The 17,769-nt window shown below is 56.0% G+C and overlaps 1 protein-coding gene across 9 annotated transcripts in view; it reads right to left on the reverse strand.

Moving 5' to 3' along the window:
- Ralgds (ral guanine nucleotide dissociation stimulator) overlaps positions 1–15,870 on the reverse strand; it is a 43,279-nt gene extending 27,409 nt beyond the window's left edge. For 2 of the 9 annotated variants that reach the window (XM_042275047.2, XM_042275042.2), the window contains exon 1: positions 15,438–15,666. In XM_042275047.2, the coding sequence (XP_042130981.1) occupies positions 15,438–15,455 (18 nt within the window). In that variant the 5' untranslated portion in view covers positions 15,456–15,666. Of the gene's footprint in view, positions 1–4,556; positions 4,685–6,092; positions 6,226–15,437 lie in introns of those variants that run through there. The other 7 variants (XM_042275041.2, XM_076569132.1, XM_076569133.1 and 4 more) reach the window with 7 other exon arrangements.
- Between the last annotated feature and the right edge of the window lie 1,899 nt (positions 15,871–17,769).

Raw genomic sequence — 17,769 nt, forward strand, 5'->3', positions numbered from 1 at the left:
CACTCAGAACTGAAGCCCACAGACAAGTGTGGTGCAGGTGTGTGCTTGTAAGCCCTGCAGGAGGCAGCACCAAGCAGGGGCAGGAACCAAGGCTTTACACACACACACACACACACACACACACACACACCACAACACACACCACAACACAGCACACACACACAAAATACACACACCAAGCAGGGGCAGGAACCAAGGCTTTACACACACACACACACACACACACACACCAAGCAGGAACCAAGGCTTCACACACACACACACACACACACACACACACACACACACACACACACACACACACACCTACCTTTCCTAACCACCAAACTCATAGCTCCTCTGTCCCTGATATGGATTTTTTTTTTTTTTTTTTTTTTGGCTGGGGAATGGTGTCATGTAGCCCAGGCTGACCTCTAACTTACCATGAGACCAAGGATGACCTTGAACTCCTAATGCTGGGATCACAGGTGCTGCCACCACACTAGGCACAGTACTTCATTTTAAACCAGGGTTGCCAGCTACTCCTGTCATCCAGTAGGGCAGTAAAACCAGGCACTGCCACTGCCAGCATTTCAGAAAGAGACCCCAGGAGAACGAGGTGGGGCAGCCGTCAGGAAAGGGGCAGCAGCGAAGTTGGTGTATTAGGCTTTGACAGCGCTCACCACCCTCTCCCTGGTTTTATCACAAACACTGGGAGCCACTAAACAAGCTCCACACACCCATCTGACACACACAGGAACTGGGGCCCAGGGAAGAGACTTGCCCAAGGTCTCACTGGCTCCCATCTGCTAAGCCCACAGGCTGCTTCCATCTGCATCCACAGACCTGACCCAAGGCCTACCAATACCAGGATGAAGGCCAGGCGGAGGCCAGGCTGCATCCTCGCCCTCCTGGGACCCTGGCTGGGCACCCAGCACTTTCAGAGACAGGAAGCAAGGAGGGTGGTGGCCAGTGAACCTACAGCTTCCCCAGAGGCATGTCTATCCCCAGTGGGGATGGCTGAGCCCCAGCATCCAGGATGAGCCCCACCAACACTATCATAGCTCTGCCCTTCGAGCAATTCACATCCTCTTCCAGTGGCCCTGGTGTGCAGGGTCACTGACTGGCCAGAAGGCGTGGGGAGGGGGTTGTCAAGCCTTGGTTCCTGTCCCTGCAGGACTTGCAGGCACACATCTGTTTCTGGGCCTCAGTTTCCTCCTCTGTGATGGAAGAAGGAAAGACATATACAGAAACTTTCAAACTTGAATCCAACTTCTTGCTGCCCCCTCTCACCCCACCCCAGCCTCATGCAAGATCTTCACCCTGAACTCACCCAGAGGGCTCTTTCATGAAGAAAGGATTTCAGGGACCTTGGGGAGAGCGAGGGGGCAGGCCAGACTGAGCAGGCACGTAAGAACCAAAGCCAAAGGATGCAGGGGCCCTGCAGCTGACATGCCCATGCCTCCTTTCCCCATTCACATGTCTCCACTAAAATCCTTCTACTAGTTGGTTTCTGTCCCACCCAGAAGAGGCTCCCAAGCCCGCATCTGCCTGGACATGCTCTGCGTGGGGCCTCAGCCACCTCCTCCCCATGTCCTCAGCAGCCCACCCCTCAGAGCAGGCTTCTTAGACCACTGTGACACACCACCAATCCCAGCTGCCTCGACGCTGTGTGCCAGGCACACTTCCTGCTCCTTGTCACTGTCCCCGGGGAAGCCAGGGGTCAGCTCTGGCTTCTGGCAAATTCTGACACTCAGCCCTGACCTTTGAGAAACAGCAGTGCCCATAGGCTGTAAATCAGCCAGCTCAGGATTCTGGGACCCTAAGCCCATGACTTAGCATCTTTGGGCCTCATTTTCTCACACGTAAAATGGGCCCATATCACAGGTACCGCAAACCTACTGTGGGTTAGGCTCTCGGCAGCTCCTCGCTCTCCCAGGACACCTGTGCCATCTGCTTTGCCGCACACACCGGCGGCCCTGGTAAATGCCACAAGAACTTGGCAGGGACCGGCTTGGAGCACTAAGCTCTCGGTGTAAGATGCACTAATTCTCCCGGGGATGCTGTGGCATCGGACACGAGAGAGCAGATGGGAGCGGACAACGCCTGGACAACCCCAGCACCACGGCTGGGCTCCACTCTGCAGAGGGAGCTCCAGACGAGTCTGGGGTCTGTCTAGCACTCAGTATGGCCTTGTACCTGGGCCTCCAGCAATAACGCTGAACTTTTCACTTGAAGAATGGGTGTCTCCAGGAAAACCTGTTCCCTGGGAGAGAGCAGCTGAGGGGGAGAGCGGGCTGACTCCCCCAGGCTCTGGTCCTCTTCTTCTGGAGTCCCCAGCATGGCTCTTGCTCCATGCCCCTCCCCTCCCCTCCCCTCCCCTCTGCTTGGTTGTCCTCCATGTTGGCCTCTCTCTCTCCTGTACTGCTCACCTAGCCACTGGCCTTGGCTGGTACAGGTTCACCAGTAAGACAGGAGTTTCCTATGACGTGAACCTGTTCAGGGTTCACAGAGGCCTGTGGAAGAAGTGGGAAGGGACAGGAGAGCAGGGGCATTGTGCTGGTGCCTTTGACGGACAAGCATTTATATGGACTTCCCGACTACAAGGCCTGGGCAAGACACAATGCCTGCCTCTGATGTGCACTTCCTATTGCCCAACCCCATACTCTGTCCCTCCCAGCATCCCCGGCCTGGTACCCCCTCTCCCCACCCTGCGGGAGCCTCTAGCTTGAGCTGCAGGGCTTGATCCTGGGGCTATTCCTATTCTCACAGGGCAGGGCTGCCTGGGGCAGCAGCTCTGAGCTAGCTGAGAGGGCTGGAGGGTCTGAGTCAGAGCCAGGTCAAAGAACAGGACCAGAAGGACCAGCTGCCACTCCTGAAGCCGGGGTTCTAGGAGGAGGGACCGGAGGGAGGGAGGGAGGGGCCAGCAGGCCTCCTGCCCCTCCTCCCACCCACGTGCTCCCAGCCCCGCCCTTCCACAGGCTGGCCTGGGAGAGCAGGCCCTTTGTTCCAGGCCCTCGGGAACCACGTGACACTTGGCTGTCACTGTCACTGCCTGGAACGAGGATGGCCACATGAGTGAGCCCTGGGGGCTGTGAGGACAGGCAGTGTCCCCTCAGCCCCCGCCACGGGGGCAGCGCACCACCCCTGCCTGCACGTGCAGGCGGCTCAAGCCCGCTCTCCAGGGACCACTGTGTCATCTGCTTTGTTCTGCACACCAGTGGCCCTGGACGAGGTACACGACCGCTCACATAAGCCCGTGGTGTCGCCTGGCCCAAGCGCTAGCATTTTCTGGGGATGCCACCACGTGCGGGGGTGGGGGGTGGGGGGTGTCTTCCTACCCTTCACAGTTGAGGGCAGGCCCTGAAGGGTGACAGCCCATTGTTTATAAACAGATAGGGGCTGTCGCTAGGAGCTGTGACTCAGCGGAGTGGTGACTCCTCCAGAAGCTGTTTACTCCGAACAACATCCTGTCCAGGAGGCTGACTGGGGCCCTGGCTCTGCTCCTCTTCTTTCCTGCTGCCCACGGACCTGACACTCAGGGTCCTGTGGGGGTGGGGTGGGGACAGCTCCTCCACCCCCCCCCCCACAACCACCTCCATCACACACACCAGGAACTGGGCCCATCCACAAGTCACTCAACACATGTTCCTATGGTTCACGTTGCACTGGTTTTGCTGAGACCAGGGAGAGCGTAGGCCTTGGGTTGTACCTATACCCCTCCGCTCTGACCAAAAGGCCCTGAGACAGTGGCACTACCAACATCCGCACCCTGCAGCCCAAACACAACGTTTACCCAGAGAGGTTTTGGAGATGGGGGTAGAGCTGACGCCCCGTGCCCTGTCAGGCCCTGCCTTTAGCACTTCTCAGTGAACACAAAACATTTCCTACCCAGCCTGGGCCCAACTTGAACCACAGCCATGATCTCCACTGGAAAGCTGGGAACAGGGAAGCCCTAAGAGGGCAAACAACCTGCCCGAGGTCACACAGTTTATCAGTACCAAGTCCACAGGGATCTCAGACCCATTCAGTTCCCAGGACTGCCCACTTGCCTCTACTTTGAATCAAGTTAAAGATCACAAAATACTTCTGCCTGGTGGCCATGACAGGTGTAAGGCTGCAGGTCCGTGTCACTGGGAGGGTGGACTGTCATGTGGATGAGGCCTGGGTTGGGATTCTAACTTCCATTAGCCCTCACCACTACCCCTAACCTGATTGGTGCCTAGCCTGGAGTCACAACTGTTAGGTCCAAAGGAGAAATCTTTTCCACTCCCACAGCAGTTCAGCTCGGTGATTTCAGGGTGCCCTTACTTACAAAAACCACCCAGTGCGGACACCACTGAATCACCACAATGTGTCAGGCAGAAAGGCTCCCTCACAGCCACACTGCTGCAGAGAGAGTCATCCAAGGCTGCTGCCCTCTGTAGCTGGTGCTCCCAGCCGCTCCCTCCCACGGTCCCTGCCTTTCTTAAAACGCCCAGGGTGCCTTTGTCCTCAAAGAGCCATCTGTGGGCAGGGTGAGCACCTCAGGGGCTCCTGTGTTGTTTGAAGGGCCACGGAGCCTCCAGGTGACTTACAGGAAGTTTCATAGAGCCGTGGGGTGTTGCCTTCTGCTCTGCCTGGGAAGGTTCGGGTAACAGCAAGCACAGGCCACACCTGCCCACACCAGCATAGGAAACCTGGGAAAAGCCTAGGGAGACTGGCTCACTGCAGGGCTCCCCTGCTCTGGCTGCCTGCCCACTGGCTGGCCCTTCTACCAGACCACTGAGTCATGTGGGTTGCCAAGAAGGGGAGGGCCTGAGAATCTGTGCCCTGCCCTGGCCACTCCCACTGGCTTTGGGCCCAGCAAGATTCAGCACTGCCAAGAGCTCGAAGCTCCTCCCCATGGCAGATAGAGCTAGCTAGCTCTGCCTCCTGGCCCCAGGATGTCCTGCAAGTAGCCTCTGTCCAATTGGAAAGATCCGAGTGGCAGCTTCGAGCTGGGGTCAGGACAAAATTCCAAACCAATTGATGATAGCTGTTAGGTCTCTTTTCCTTGTTGGCCTTGGCCCACAAAAAGAGCTAATCTCTGCCTCAAACACAGTGTATGTTCAAAAGGAATACTCAATGGAAACACTTAGGACAGGGCCTCACATGGGCCACTTGTTCAGAAAAATGGTGCCCCAAAGCTGCCCAGGGTTGGTCCTCCCTGGGAAGAACCAGGCATTTTTGCTAATTCAGAGCTATGACACCCTACATTGCAAAATGTGACCTGAACATGGCTTTGGTGACAAATGCCACAGTTTCTAAACCTCTTCAGTTTCTCTCCCTAAGTAGGAAGGCAGCAGGATCTGGGGTGAGGTCTGGCCATCTGAGATCACAGGGGCCCTGGCCCACACAGCAGCTTACCCACATCAGCCTCATGATGTCTCCTGGCACCTACTGGGTGCCTGTTCAAGAGCTGGTGATAAGCCAACAACGGAACAGACATAAACCCTGCTTAGGAGCTGGGGGACATGGCTCTGTTGGTAGAGTGCTGCCTGGCAAGCATATGGCCCCGGATTCGATCCCCAGCAAAGCATAAACTGGATAGGGTGGTGTACACCTATCATCCTAGCACTTGGGAGTTGGAGGACAGGAGCATCAAGAATTCAAGGGCATCTCTGGCTACATATGGAGTTGGAGGCCAGCCTGGGCTATATGAGACCCTGTTTCAAAACAAAAACAAATTCACAATTTCTTCCCCAAATCCACCTCTGCCCCTGCAACCCTAGGGCATTATGAGTAAAATACATGTTCAAAAGAAAGAATGTTATAGGGAAACAAACAACAACAACAACAACAACAACAGAATGGGGTGGGGACAGAGGAAGTCACTGCAATTCTGAACCAGCCAGGGAGCCCTACGCTTCCTGGGCACGGCAGCTACCAGTGTCCTGTCTCTCATCTATACCCACAGCTGGAGTGTGCTTGAAGGTGGAGCCCTCCCCTGAGTGCCAGCAGGTAAAGGGATGCACACCTGCAACCTTCCCTCCGCCCAGAACTGGAAGGGATGGGAGCTGAGGCTCTGCTCCCCAGCACGGCACCCGGCAGGGCTCCTGGCATCTCCCGGCACGGCACTGACGCATGAGTACCTGCATGAACAGGTGATCTGATGGCTCCTGGGCTTTCAAGTTCCTGGCTATTCAGAACCCCTCGGGATCAGGAAGGCTTCATGGAGGAGGGAGGGCACGCTGTCTGCCCACCTACTCTCATGGAGGTGTTATCCTGCCCCAGAGGAGAGTGAGGCACAGCGCTGAGGCTGCCTGTGGGCCAGCAGAGGAAGGGAGAGGAGGCGGCAGCCGGGCTTTCTGGGAAGCAGGCACACTTTTCCTTAGAACAAGAGCAGGGCGCTTCCCAGAAATCAGCCTGCCCTGGGATGCCAAGTCAGCCCTGGTTCAGTGCCGGGTCTTCCTCCTTCCTGGCTGGCCAGAAACAGTTTTGGGGAGTGGGTCTCTGGCCACTGGCTAAGTAGAGGTTGTTCTGGTGCGGCTTGGCCTGAGCAGAGAAGTCCGCACCAAGGGACAGTTAGACAGCCTGAAGAGGCGACAGATGAGGGGAGCCCACAGCTAGGCCCTTGTGCCCAGCAGGCCATGGTTATCCAGGGCTCAGGAACCACAGGAGTCAGGACAAACGGGCCCTTGTGGTGCAGGGGGACTGTTTGCCGTGCCAGGGACACTGTGTGCCCAGAGCTGCCACCAGCCTGCAGCCCAGGGCTGGGAAGCACTTTCAGAAGGACCTCCCGAGTTGCCCTGGCCTGAAGAGGGCTCAAGACTCCCGCTGGCTGCCGGGAGATGGCGGGGCTAGTGCCCACTGCCCTCTTTCCCACAGAATTTTGCCAGCAAGGCAGTTCCCTGAGCCTGGGGGCGGGTGACACTGCCTTGTCCTACCCTCCGGCTACCTGCTGGCTCTCGGCCAACACTTAGGCTCTGTTCCTGCATTGGTGCTTTTCCCAAAGACAAGACTCTCAGATGTTCCGCTTCCATTTGTTCGTATCTGGGAACCTAACAAGGGAACAGCAGAGGGCCAGGCACCCCCTCCTGCTGGGGCCTGCCAGGGGCTGCCTGGGTCTCCACGCCCCAATCTGGTAAAAGAATGACTAGGCATGCACGGCACTATGCGGGGCATTTTCTAGCCTCTGAAATGCCAGGTATCTAGGAATAATTATCAACAGATGAACAGATCAGAAAATGGACACTGGGGCAGCGGAGGGCAAAGGCTCACATCCACACCCCAGAGCTAGGATGTGATCAAGTATTCTCTCTCTCCCCTTCAGCACTGGCCCCCACGTACACTCCTGTCCCTTGACATACGCACTGGCTCAGCCACCTGTAGTTCTGTCATGTCTGGGGACACACACACCAGCTGAGAACAATGACAAGGGCCTGTATTTGCTCAACTGTGGGCCTGGGCGTCTGAAGGCAGGGAGATGATCCTCAGCCATTCCCGTGCACACAGAGCACACACTGATCCACATCCCCCACAAGGCAGCCAAAGACACAGCTGCTCCAGCTTGAAGGCCCAGGGGCCTGGGAGATACAGCATCTTCCCCACAGGAGAGAGTGGGACCCGGTGGCTCACTCCTTCAGGCCCTACATCTGGCTTCTGTGCCCAGCACCTGGTCCTGGCAGGGCTGCTGGGAGCTACAGTAACGCAGCAAGCACTCTGTGAAAGGATTTCCTGGCCCTGGCTGCTGGGAAGGACACAAGAATCCCAAAGATTTTGAGACTGAGTCTTAGCCCCTTCCCACTGGACACCACCTGCTCCCTCCAGATTCCAGCTGCCAGCTCTCTGGCCCTCAGGGCTTCAAGCCAGGTGAACCGTTGCCTCACTCTTAAAGTCTAACCTGGAGCATGGATGTTCAGAGGCCTGAAATGGGCCTGAGGGAGGCGGTGGATGATGACAAGGCCACCTCAAATGGCTCAGACAATAGACTCAACTTCTCAGGGTCCATCTGGGAAAATCTGTGGAGTCCATCAGGGCCTGCAGGGGTCCCTGCCTGTTGCCTGCTCCAAGGGCAGTCACTTCTGGAGAATCCTGTAGCCATCTGTCTTCAGTGCTGAACAGACACACCCTGCACCTTTGGAAGGCCTGCTTGTGTGGTGACTGGTAGAGCGCCCCCCCAACACCACGTTTCTAAGTGGACCTGAGCAGGACCCCACGCCTCCATGACCTCCCCTGCACACTTAAGAGACGTGGTGTGCCTGTGAGGGCCACCTCTCCCCATCTCTTTGGTAATAAGATAGTGCAGGTAGCACTCAAGAGAAATGGCTTCTGCCCTCTCCAGGAGAGCAGACTCTAGGTTCCATCCCAGGTAGAGGGAAAGAGCAGGGAGGGGACCCACTCTCCCGCTGGGAGAGTGAGAAGCCTCTGTAAGGGGCAGGGCTATAAGGCCAAGCAGGCAGAGCCGTGCAGAGGGTAGGTGCCCAGGCAGAGGGGGTTTGGGGCTGCATGCTCTGGGTTCCATTCCCTCCATGCTGGCGTTGCATGAACACGGACAGTCTTGGTCAGTGCTTACCCTGTTCTTGCTTTTCCCTTGGTCAAACCCCCAATAAGGGCTTGCCCAAATCCTGCTTCTGCCCCTCATGTGAACACAGCGAGTGTGCCCAGCACACCAGAGGATGCCACAGGAGCCTCCCAACTCAGGAGGTGTGCACACCCTCTGGTCTGACAGATCAGGCCAGCATAGCTCAGATCAGAGGACAGGCTGTAGCCCAAGGTTATCCAGTAGGAAAAATGGGCAAGTCCGGCTCCCTCCTGGGGCAAGGAGTCACCACCGTCTCGCTGCCTACTGCCACACCCAGCCAGCATGTCTGGGGTCATTTCACTATCTGTGCTGTTCTAAAGTCCACCCTCTGCATCCAGCCCCACCCGGCCCTCTGCACCCCAGGTGGCCGAGGCCTCCTCTCTTCCAGCTATGCCGGCCTCTACCCCTTTGACTGTCCCCGGGCGCCTTCTTCAAGCACAGGGTTGGGCTCCACAAGGGAACACAGCACCGAAGGGAACATAGACGCCCTTGCAGGGAAGGCGGGAGGAGGAATTTTCTTGCAGAAAGGGAAGGAGAAGGGGAGAGGACACAGACAGGTGTGAAGGATGGCGGCACACACCTTTAGTCCCAGCAGTCAGGAGGCTGAGGCAGGCAGATCTCTGTGGGTTCAAGGGCAGCCTGGTCTACATGGATACACCTTTCTCTCTCTCTCTCTCTCTCTCTCTCTCTCTCTATATATATATATATATATATATATATATATATATATATATATACACACACACACACACACACACACACACACACACACACACACACACACACAAACAAAAAACAGACAGGCTTAGCAATCATTTCAAGATATCCAGGACGACACCTCCAGCTGGGATTCAAGCCTGGGGTCCAGCTCCACAGCCAGTGTACCCAAAGTCTCACCTGAAGCCCTGAAATCTGCCAGCTGAGATGGACTCAGGCAAGTGGAGGCCGTGGGCCCAACATCTCACTTCCCACGTAAGTCCCCAGCATGTGGCATAACTCACAGGGTAGTGTTTATGTATAGAATGAGCTCACAGGCAAGGGAGCTGATGAACCATAGATGCAGAAGTGATCAGTAAGGAGGGATATGCTGGGCTCATCTGGATAGTTAGCTGGTTTAGAATCACAGTCTTGTATTCCAGGGGCTCCAGGGGGCTCTCAGTCCTTGCCACATCTGCTGTGCCACCTAGCCCCAGGTACGGGGAATCCAGGGCTACGGGGTATATGCCCTTCCTGTATGGCTGGCACTAGGCTACAACTTTACCTTTGATTCTAATTTTTCTGCCGTTGTACCACTGCCCAGCTGTCACTCAGGTATCCAGGAAATGGCCTCTGTTGCTAGGGGATGGCCTGATCTTCCTGGCAGCTGCAGCTTGGGGTGATGGGCAGAGGGAGTAGGCTTGGGGTTTCCCTCAGGAAGGATCCAGGGGGCGAGGGCTGCTAGGTCCTATGCAGAGGGTGTGGGTGGATCAACCATGAGAGGTACCCAAGCAAATTCAGAACCAAGGGCCACACACAGGCTGTGGGAAAGCCCCTAGCTGGGAGCCTTCCTGCAGGTATTTTGGGGGACTGCAGTTGCCAAGCAACTGTGCTAGGTTGCCATGGGAACTCTCTCTCATTCTGGGGCTTGTCACTTTTAGGGGGAATGCCACAATCCTTCATCTCTACCTCCTCAGGCGGGCTTAGCGACCTGTAAACGGACCTGGAGGCCCCGCCAAACGCACCCCACCTACAAGGAAGCCATCTATCCATACCTCTAAGCAAAGACTCCTCAGAGTTTGTTTATATGTTTATCTATTTTGAGACACGGGTCTCACAATGTAACTCAGGATGATCTTCTTTGAACTCATAATTCTCCTGCCTCAGCTGGGATTACAGGAGTGGGCCCCTGTGACCCTCTGAGAGAGGATTCTTTTGAGGCCTGCAACCCAAGAACCCCAACAAAACACAGACAGCAGAGTTGAGGCCCTCATTAGAGTTAGAGGGATGAAAAAAACCGTTTAGGTTTGTTTACATCTCCATTCCTGCTAATCACCACCTCAGGGCCTTCCCGCCGCCTCGCCAGGGCTCTGACCACTGGAAGCCCAGTGTAATTGGAAGGCATTCTTGGCCCCGGCCCTGGCGCCTGACCCCTCCCTGGCTTGTCTGCAAAGGAGTACCACCTGGGGCTTGCCATGTCCCAGCTAGGGTTGTCCCCACATCCGGTCAAGCCCTCCCCTGAGAGCTCGGAGCTGCTACAGTGCGGAGTCGGGGGACCAAAGGTGTCGGGGGGCTGTCAGGGCTCCCAGAACTCCCCTGCGGAGCATTCCTCCCTGGCACGGGATCCTCACCTGCCATACTTTAGGATGGCAGAACTGAAGCTGAGCCCAGGCACTGCTGCCTCAGTCACACCCTCTCCCGTCACACCAGCCGTTGGCCCCGTATTCCTGCTCTGTGTGATGACTTGCTGGGTAACAAGCGGAGGCGCTCTCCCCCTGAGGCCACATGCACACAGTTCTCCACTACCTGCTTTGTTAACTGACTGGGTCAGTGGACCACTTGCCATGAGCTCAGGGCTAAGACTGTCCCCAGTAGCATTTATACGGGGGTGCAGGCAAAGAAGGGTGACAGTGAGAAGTGGCCTCCACTCCAGATATTCCGCCCTACCCCACCTGTCTACTGGAGCCCATTCCACATGTCCTAACCACCCTGCATACCAAAGGGCATTTGAGAAGGCTGCGTGCGCTGTAACCGGCCAGGGGCAGCAGGGCAAGCGAGGCAGCCATGCCTCCTGTGGGACAGTGGACTTGCTGCCGCAAGGTCCCTTCCAGTCATGCACTGCACAGGCAGCCCACCTTTCCCTAACGCTACTTTCTGAAGCCTTCCAGACCTGGGTCTTGTGGTCTGTGGTAACGGGAGAGTTGTCTGGAAACCAGGGAGGCCAGGGCAACTTCCTGGTGAAGAGGGGAGCAAAGTCCTGGCCTGAAGGTGTGTGTGTGGGTGGGTGAGCTCAGGTGTCCTCCTCAACAGTTACCAGAAATACACGGCTGCCTGTCTGGTTGATTCCGGGTTCCTCCGTGTGTGTCACCAACGATATGACTCCTGACCTTTTTATAGTTTGCCTTTGTCTCCTGGCAACCAGGTGAGCCCTTTATGGAAACTCAGGGCAGTGCAATGCAATGCAACACAATGCCGGATGGACGTGCTGCACTTCTGGAGTCCAGAAGTCACAGCGCCGCCTGCTGGTGCTACCATTGGTAGCCTCCAAGCCTCATGCCTCAAGCCTTCCTGCCACATCCTCAGGCGTCCAGCTGCTCCCAATACCTGAGGGAATCTGGCCTTCACGATGCCCTCATCACAGGTTAGGCTCTGTCCTTCCCAAAGACCGTGGGTCCTGTAGATACAGTCAACATCAGGCTAGACTGGGATGGGCTGAAGCCCATCCTACCCCTATATCCTTCCAGTCATGGAGACCATTAGACAGAGATACACAGAGGCACCTTGTGGGGGCAGAGAGTTTGGAGTGACATGTTTAGGAGGATCTAAAGCTAAGGACTACAGCCATGCCAGGAGCTGAAGAGGCAAGAAGGGCTCCTGGAGCCTTAGGAGAAGACTCTGTGTGCGGATGCCTTGATTTTAAGCTTCTGGCCTCTAGACCCAGGAGGTCAGGTTTCTGTTGTGCAGGGTCACCCAGTATATGGCATCTTGCCGGAGCAGCTGCAGGACACTAACACAACATACCAGGCCTGTCACCTTCACGTCACTGTCACACCTACTCTCTACACCACCTGCCTTCGGGACAGCTCCCAGATGGGGGACAGTCTGCTGCACTACTCTTCCTGTCTTCTCTGGTGTGGCCTGGCCTGGGAGAGGTCAAATGGATGAATGCATCTCCACCTCTGATACTTCAAGTTCAGACGTCCATAGAAGTCAGAAGCTGGGGACATGGCTCGGAGGTTAGAGTACCAGACTGGATTTGGATCTCCAGGACCCAGGCAAATGTTAAAGGGTGTGGCTACCTGTCTATATAGATCTAGCCTCTAAAGGTGGAGATGGCATCTCCAGTGCAAGCTGGCTAGCAAGACCAGCCATAGTAACTGAGACCCTGCCTCAGTGGAAACAGCAGAGCACTGACTGCTCTTCCAGAGGTCCTGAGTTCAATTCCCACAACCTTACAACCATATGAAATGAGATCTGGCGCCCTCTTCTGGCTGGCCTGCAGGAATAAACGCAGGCATTCATGCAGACAGAATACTGCATACATAAGAAATAAATCTACACACATGCAAACACACGTGTATTGGCGCACACCTTTAATCCCAGAACTCAGAAGGAAAATCTCTGAGTTTGAGGCCAGCCTGGGGTCTACATAGTGAGTTCCGGGACAGTCATGGCTATGTAGAGAGACCCTGTCTCAAAACCAAACAAACAAAACCCCTCGCCAAAACCAAACAAATAAAATACAAAATACATGCATCCACATATATGCATAATACACATACAAGAAAACTAGAAAAAGAAAATCAAGTGACAGCAGCGTGTGAGTGTGTGTGTGTGTGTGTGTGTGTGTGTGTGTGTGTGGCAGGCGGTGACGGGAAACAGGAAAGCAATGGCAGGTGAAGGTAGGAGCTTCCTGCTGCTCACAGCCACCCTGGGTGCTGGGCCAATCAACCTCTGTGTTTCCATATCCCTAGTCCTTGAAGCTCAAGAGGTTTAGGGCCTCGTGGGTCACCCTTGTGTTTTCCTGGGGTAGCCATTGTGCCTCCCAGGGCCTCTCTAGTCCCTCTGTGAGCAGTGGGGGCTCATTCTGGCATCAACCCGACTGTATACAGGTAAGATGACGCCCGTGACACTTGAGGGTTGATGCCATCTGTGACTAGAGCACAGACTGAAGAGGTAGAAGAAGTATGGGTGGGGATGGGAAATGCCAAGGAGCACAAACCCAAACAAGCCTGGTTCTGGGGCAGGGTTCTAAGGCCAGGCTCATTTCCTAGTCTACTCACTGGGTGGCTGGCAAGTAAGCAAAATAAGATAATGCCATAACCTGGCACAAACCTCCCAGCGGCCTGCATGCTAGGTCTTCTGCTCCACCTACATATCAGGTAGACCTCTATCAACAAAAACTGCAACTGCAAGGTCACTACCAATATTCTCTTCAGAACGTGACTTCTGACTCACTGGCTTTCTCTTGTGCTTCCTCCTGGTCCTCCATCTTCCCTGCCGGACTCCGAGGAAGCGGGTTCCGATGTTATGGGCTGTCCTACGGAAAGGCAGGCCCACATGGCAAAGAACCCACAGAGGGCTCTCATGGCCGACATAGAACTGAGGCCCGAGGCCCTATGGCATCCTGACAATCACATTAGAATGAGCTCCGAGGTGGCTTTTCCCAGCTGAACCAGCCTGGGTCCAGTAACCTAAAACCCGGAGGGATTACAACTCCCAAGGTCTGGGAACTGTTAGCTCTGAGTTAGGGGCAGGCTGTCACGCCGTGGAGGATAAGCAGAACCTCTGCTTCTTTCTCCTCCTACGCACTTAGGAGTTCCCAGGGGGCAGGGCCTACAGCCATCACTCTTAGAGCCACACCCAGGAGCAAGGCAAGCACTGGTCGGAGTTCAGGTATGCAAGGCGCTAAGTGTGTAGACAAGGGGAAGCTGGAGCCTTTCCCCTCAGCTCACCCTGAGGACAGTGGTGCTACTGATGGGAGGCCTGGAAGAGTGGAACAGACAACACACACAGTATGACTGGGAACCCTGTCCCCAGGCTCCCGTCACTCCATTGAGGACACGGACACTGCTGCCGCCCGGTGGCCAGTACCAGCACTACAGCCCCAGGCAAGAAACCCAGAAAACAAAACACAACCTTTTGTTTGCATGTTGTCAAGGTAGCAGGTCTCCCAGGCCCCAGCTGGGCGAAGGAACAGGACCTGTAGGTTCCAGGAGTTACCACAAAGACCTCAGAAGCCTCACTTTACCCCTCTTTCCCTCTGATGGCTCTGGCTCAGTCAGGAGGCCTCCTCTTTCAATCTAAGCAATAACTTGACTCCAGTTTCAAATAAGGACCACATACTCCAACGAGGGTGGTCTTGTCCCTGGACCCCGGAGGAATGGTCTAGATTTTTGCCGCCCTCTGCATTACTTGGGCCTTTAAGTCACTCAAACCCTCAGGCTGCTTGTTCTCTGCTCAGCAAGTCCACCAGGGGGAAGGCATTTTCCTAGAACCTTTATGGGTAATGGGTCACCGAAGGAAAGCCAAAGCCAACAGACACTCCACAAGCCCGTGGGATCCTGGGGGGATCACAAAAACCAAACACCCCGATCTGCAAAGGAGGAAACTGAGGTCTTCTCTGCAGCCCCCTCTACACTAAGGACCTCCGCCCTGCCCTACAGGCTGATCTGAAGATGGCCCCTGTCAAGCAGACCCTGGGAATCCTAGCATCGTCCTGTCCACCAGCGCCTCCCGTACAATGGGCACCCCCAATGTTGCTAGGAGACTGGACGCCTCAGCCCCAAGACAGAGCTGCCTCCTGCCTCTTCCTTCTTCCATCTCACCACCTCTTCACTGTCCCGCCCTCCTCTGAAACCTAGGAAGTCTGTAGGATCTTTCTAGAGTGAGTAGCGGTGTGCGCTCGTGCCTGGGTGGGCTCCACATGGAGGGGGTGGCCAGTGTTCCCCAGGACCTCAGGAGACTCTCATTCCCGAAGCAAACCCCACGCTGCGTTGAGCTCTGACCCAAGAGGCCGGAAGCCTTCCCTTCTCCGCTCGTCTCCGCCCACCTGGCGTGCCTCTTTCCAGACCTCAGTTTCCCGATTATACTAAGACAGGTTGGACGCGGAACAGCGTAAATGCACGCTCTGCGTGGACGCGGCGGCCCCGCTTTCTCCCCGGGTGTGCGCGGGCCTCGTTCACACCCACGGCTGCAGGGCCCCACGCCGACTCACCTGGCAATCTACCATCATCCTCAGCCTCGGCAGCTCATCGCCAGTCCCAGGGCGCGGCCCAGGGCTCGCAGAGGCCGCTGGCCTCGGCCCGCGCGCGGCGCAGCGGGGCGTCCGGCTGCGGAGCTCATGGCGCGGCCTCCGGTCCCCGCCAGGCCCGGGGCTCCGTGGCCCTCGCCAATGCCGCTCCCATTGTCTGCGCCGCTCCTCGCCTCGCCGCGCTCCCGGCCGTTGAGGCCTCGCTGCTCGGTTCCGCCGGAGCTCTCGGGGCTCGGGACGGGTGGGCGGGGACAGCGCGACCCCGCCCCGGCCCCGCCCAGCCCGCCCGCAGGTGCGAGGGGCGGGCCACGGCGCGCGAGCTCGGGGACGCGCTCGGCCTGCCTTCCCGCGGGGCGCACGCGAAGGGACCAGGGCGCAGGGAGGTCGGTCTGGCGCGCGCGCGGTGCCGGCCGGCGCGCGCACGTGACCCCGCCTCGCCGCGCGCACGCGCTGCGCACCGTGTGCTCCGCTGGACTGGTCTCTTGTGTCCCTCAGCCCAGTCGTCTGCGCAGTACTCACATCCCGGCAGGGTTTAGAATCACCGTCACGGGTGCTGAGGCTGGGTGGACATGGAGAGCCTGGACACTTTGTCACCCAGGTATCCCTACGCCACCTGCAGGACTCAGCTTGGTGGACGGCTGGTGTCAAATAAGACTCTGAGACTAGCCGGAAGATCAGGTCCCTCCCCGGACCTCCATCTTTCCTATCCCTCCTTCCCTTCCATGTCCCTCGCTTGTGCGAGGGTTAGGAGAGAGCCTAAAACGAGGTCCTTGTATCTGGGGGTGAGCAGGTGTTGGGGTGTGGGGAGTCATTGCTACTAAGGAGCCCTTGGGCAATCAGGATTAAGCCTCATTTTAGGAGTTGGAGAGATAGTTCAGCTGGTAAGAACACTTGCTGCTCTTTACGAGAATCCGAGTTCAGTTTCCAGGACCCCTGCTGGGGCTCTAACACTCTTCTGGCCTCCATAGGCACCAGCACACATTCACACAGACACATACACACATACACCTAAATAAGAAGAAATCTTGCTGGATGTGGCGTGTACACCTTAAATTCCAGCTCTGGGAGGCAGAAGCAGGCAGATCTCTCTGAGTTGGAGGCCATCATAGTCTACATAGAGAGTTTCATGCCAGCCAGAGTTACGGAGTGAGTCAGTGTCTCAAAATAGATAAATAAAATATTTAAACAAACAAAAAACCTCAATATAATGAGCAGCAGCAACAACATTCACAGCTAATCAGCCTTTGTAACCACATCCAACTGTGCCTGGGAGACTTAGAAGCATCATTCATCGCTCCATTCAGTGTTGGCCTCTCCCCAGCTAGGGTATCTTCTGTGTGAGCCTTTGGAGGCCCTCCATTTCCCTGTTTTATTTTAAAACACACAGGGGCAATCACTAATCCACTTTCTTTTTAAATTTGTTTTACTATTTTTTATGTGCTTGATACATTTCCCGCTGTGCATGCAGTACTCAAGGAAGCCAAAAGAGGGTGTCTGGTCCCCTAGAACTGGAATTACAGGCAGTAGTGAGCGGCCATGTGGGTGCTGGGAATTGACCCTGGGTCCTCTGGAACAGCAGCCAGTGATCTCAACCTCTGAGCCATTATTCCAGCGCACTAACCAACTTTCAATGAAAGAAAAAGACTTTCAGAAGTCACCCATGACCCTACTTGTCACAGGTCATAGTGAAGTCCAACTATGGTTTTGAACCCAGGTCGACAGGCCCCCCAAGCCACGCTGTATAGCAACCACAGAGATGTGATGGGGACTCTGAGGAGCTAGGGCTTGGAGTGCCTGGAGATTTCAGGCAAGCAGTTGAGGGTTACTGCAGGCTAGAGGTCCAGAGCCTTGTCCAGGAACCAGGAACCCTGTCCGGTCTCCTCAGACCCAAGGCATCCTGGAGAAGATGGCTGGAGGGGTTGAATGGGCACTGTTACCCCAGCGTGGATCCCAAGCACCTGCCTCATTGCCCTCCAGTGGCTCATGGAGATATAAGCAGTTGCGCCCCCTCCAAAGTGCAGTCTACTGCCTGGATGGCCCAGGTCCGGAGCAGTCAAAGGCCAAGAAGGGCTGGTGCCAAGTCTCCTGTCCTCACCCCATTTGATGGGGTTCTGAGAGGTGGGTGACCTGCCCAACATTGCCCGGGTCCTAAAACAAACTCCTAAACTGGTTTTTATTCTGCTGCCTCTCATCTCACTCAGACCGTTGAGTGCTGGATGTCAGGTACCAGGGGAAGCTCAGCTGATGTCTTGGAGCTCACTGCCTAGGGAGGGGGTCAGTGCTTGGGAAGGGGCAT

Source organism: Peromyscus maniculatus, chromosome 4 (assembly GCF_049852395.1).
Source record: "Peromyscus maniculatus bairdii isolate BWxNUB_F1_BW_parent chromosome 4, HU_Pman_BW_mat_3.1, whole genome shotgun sequence".
Lineage (NCBI taxonomy): Eukaryota > Metazoa > Chordata > Mammalia > Rodentia > Cricetidae > Peromyscus > Peromyscus maniculatus.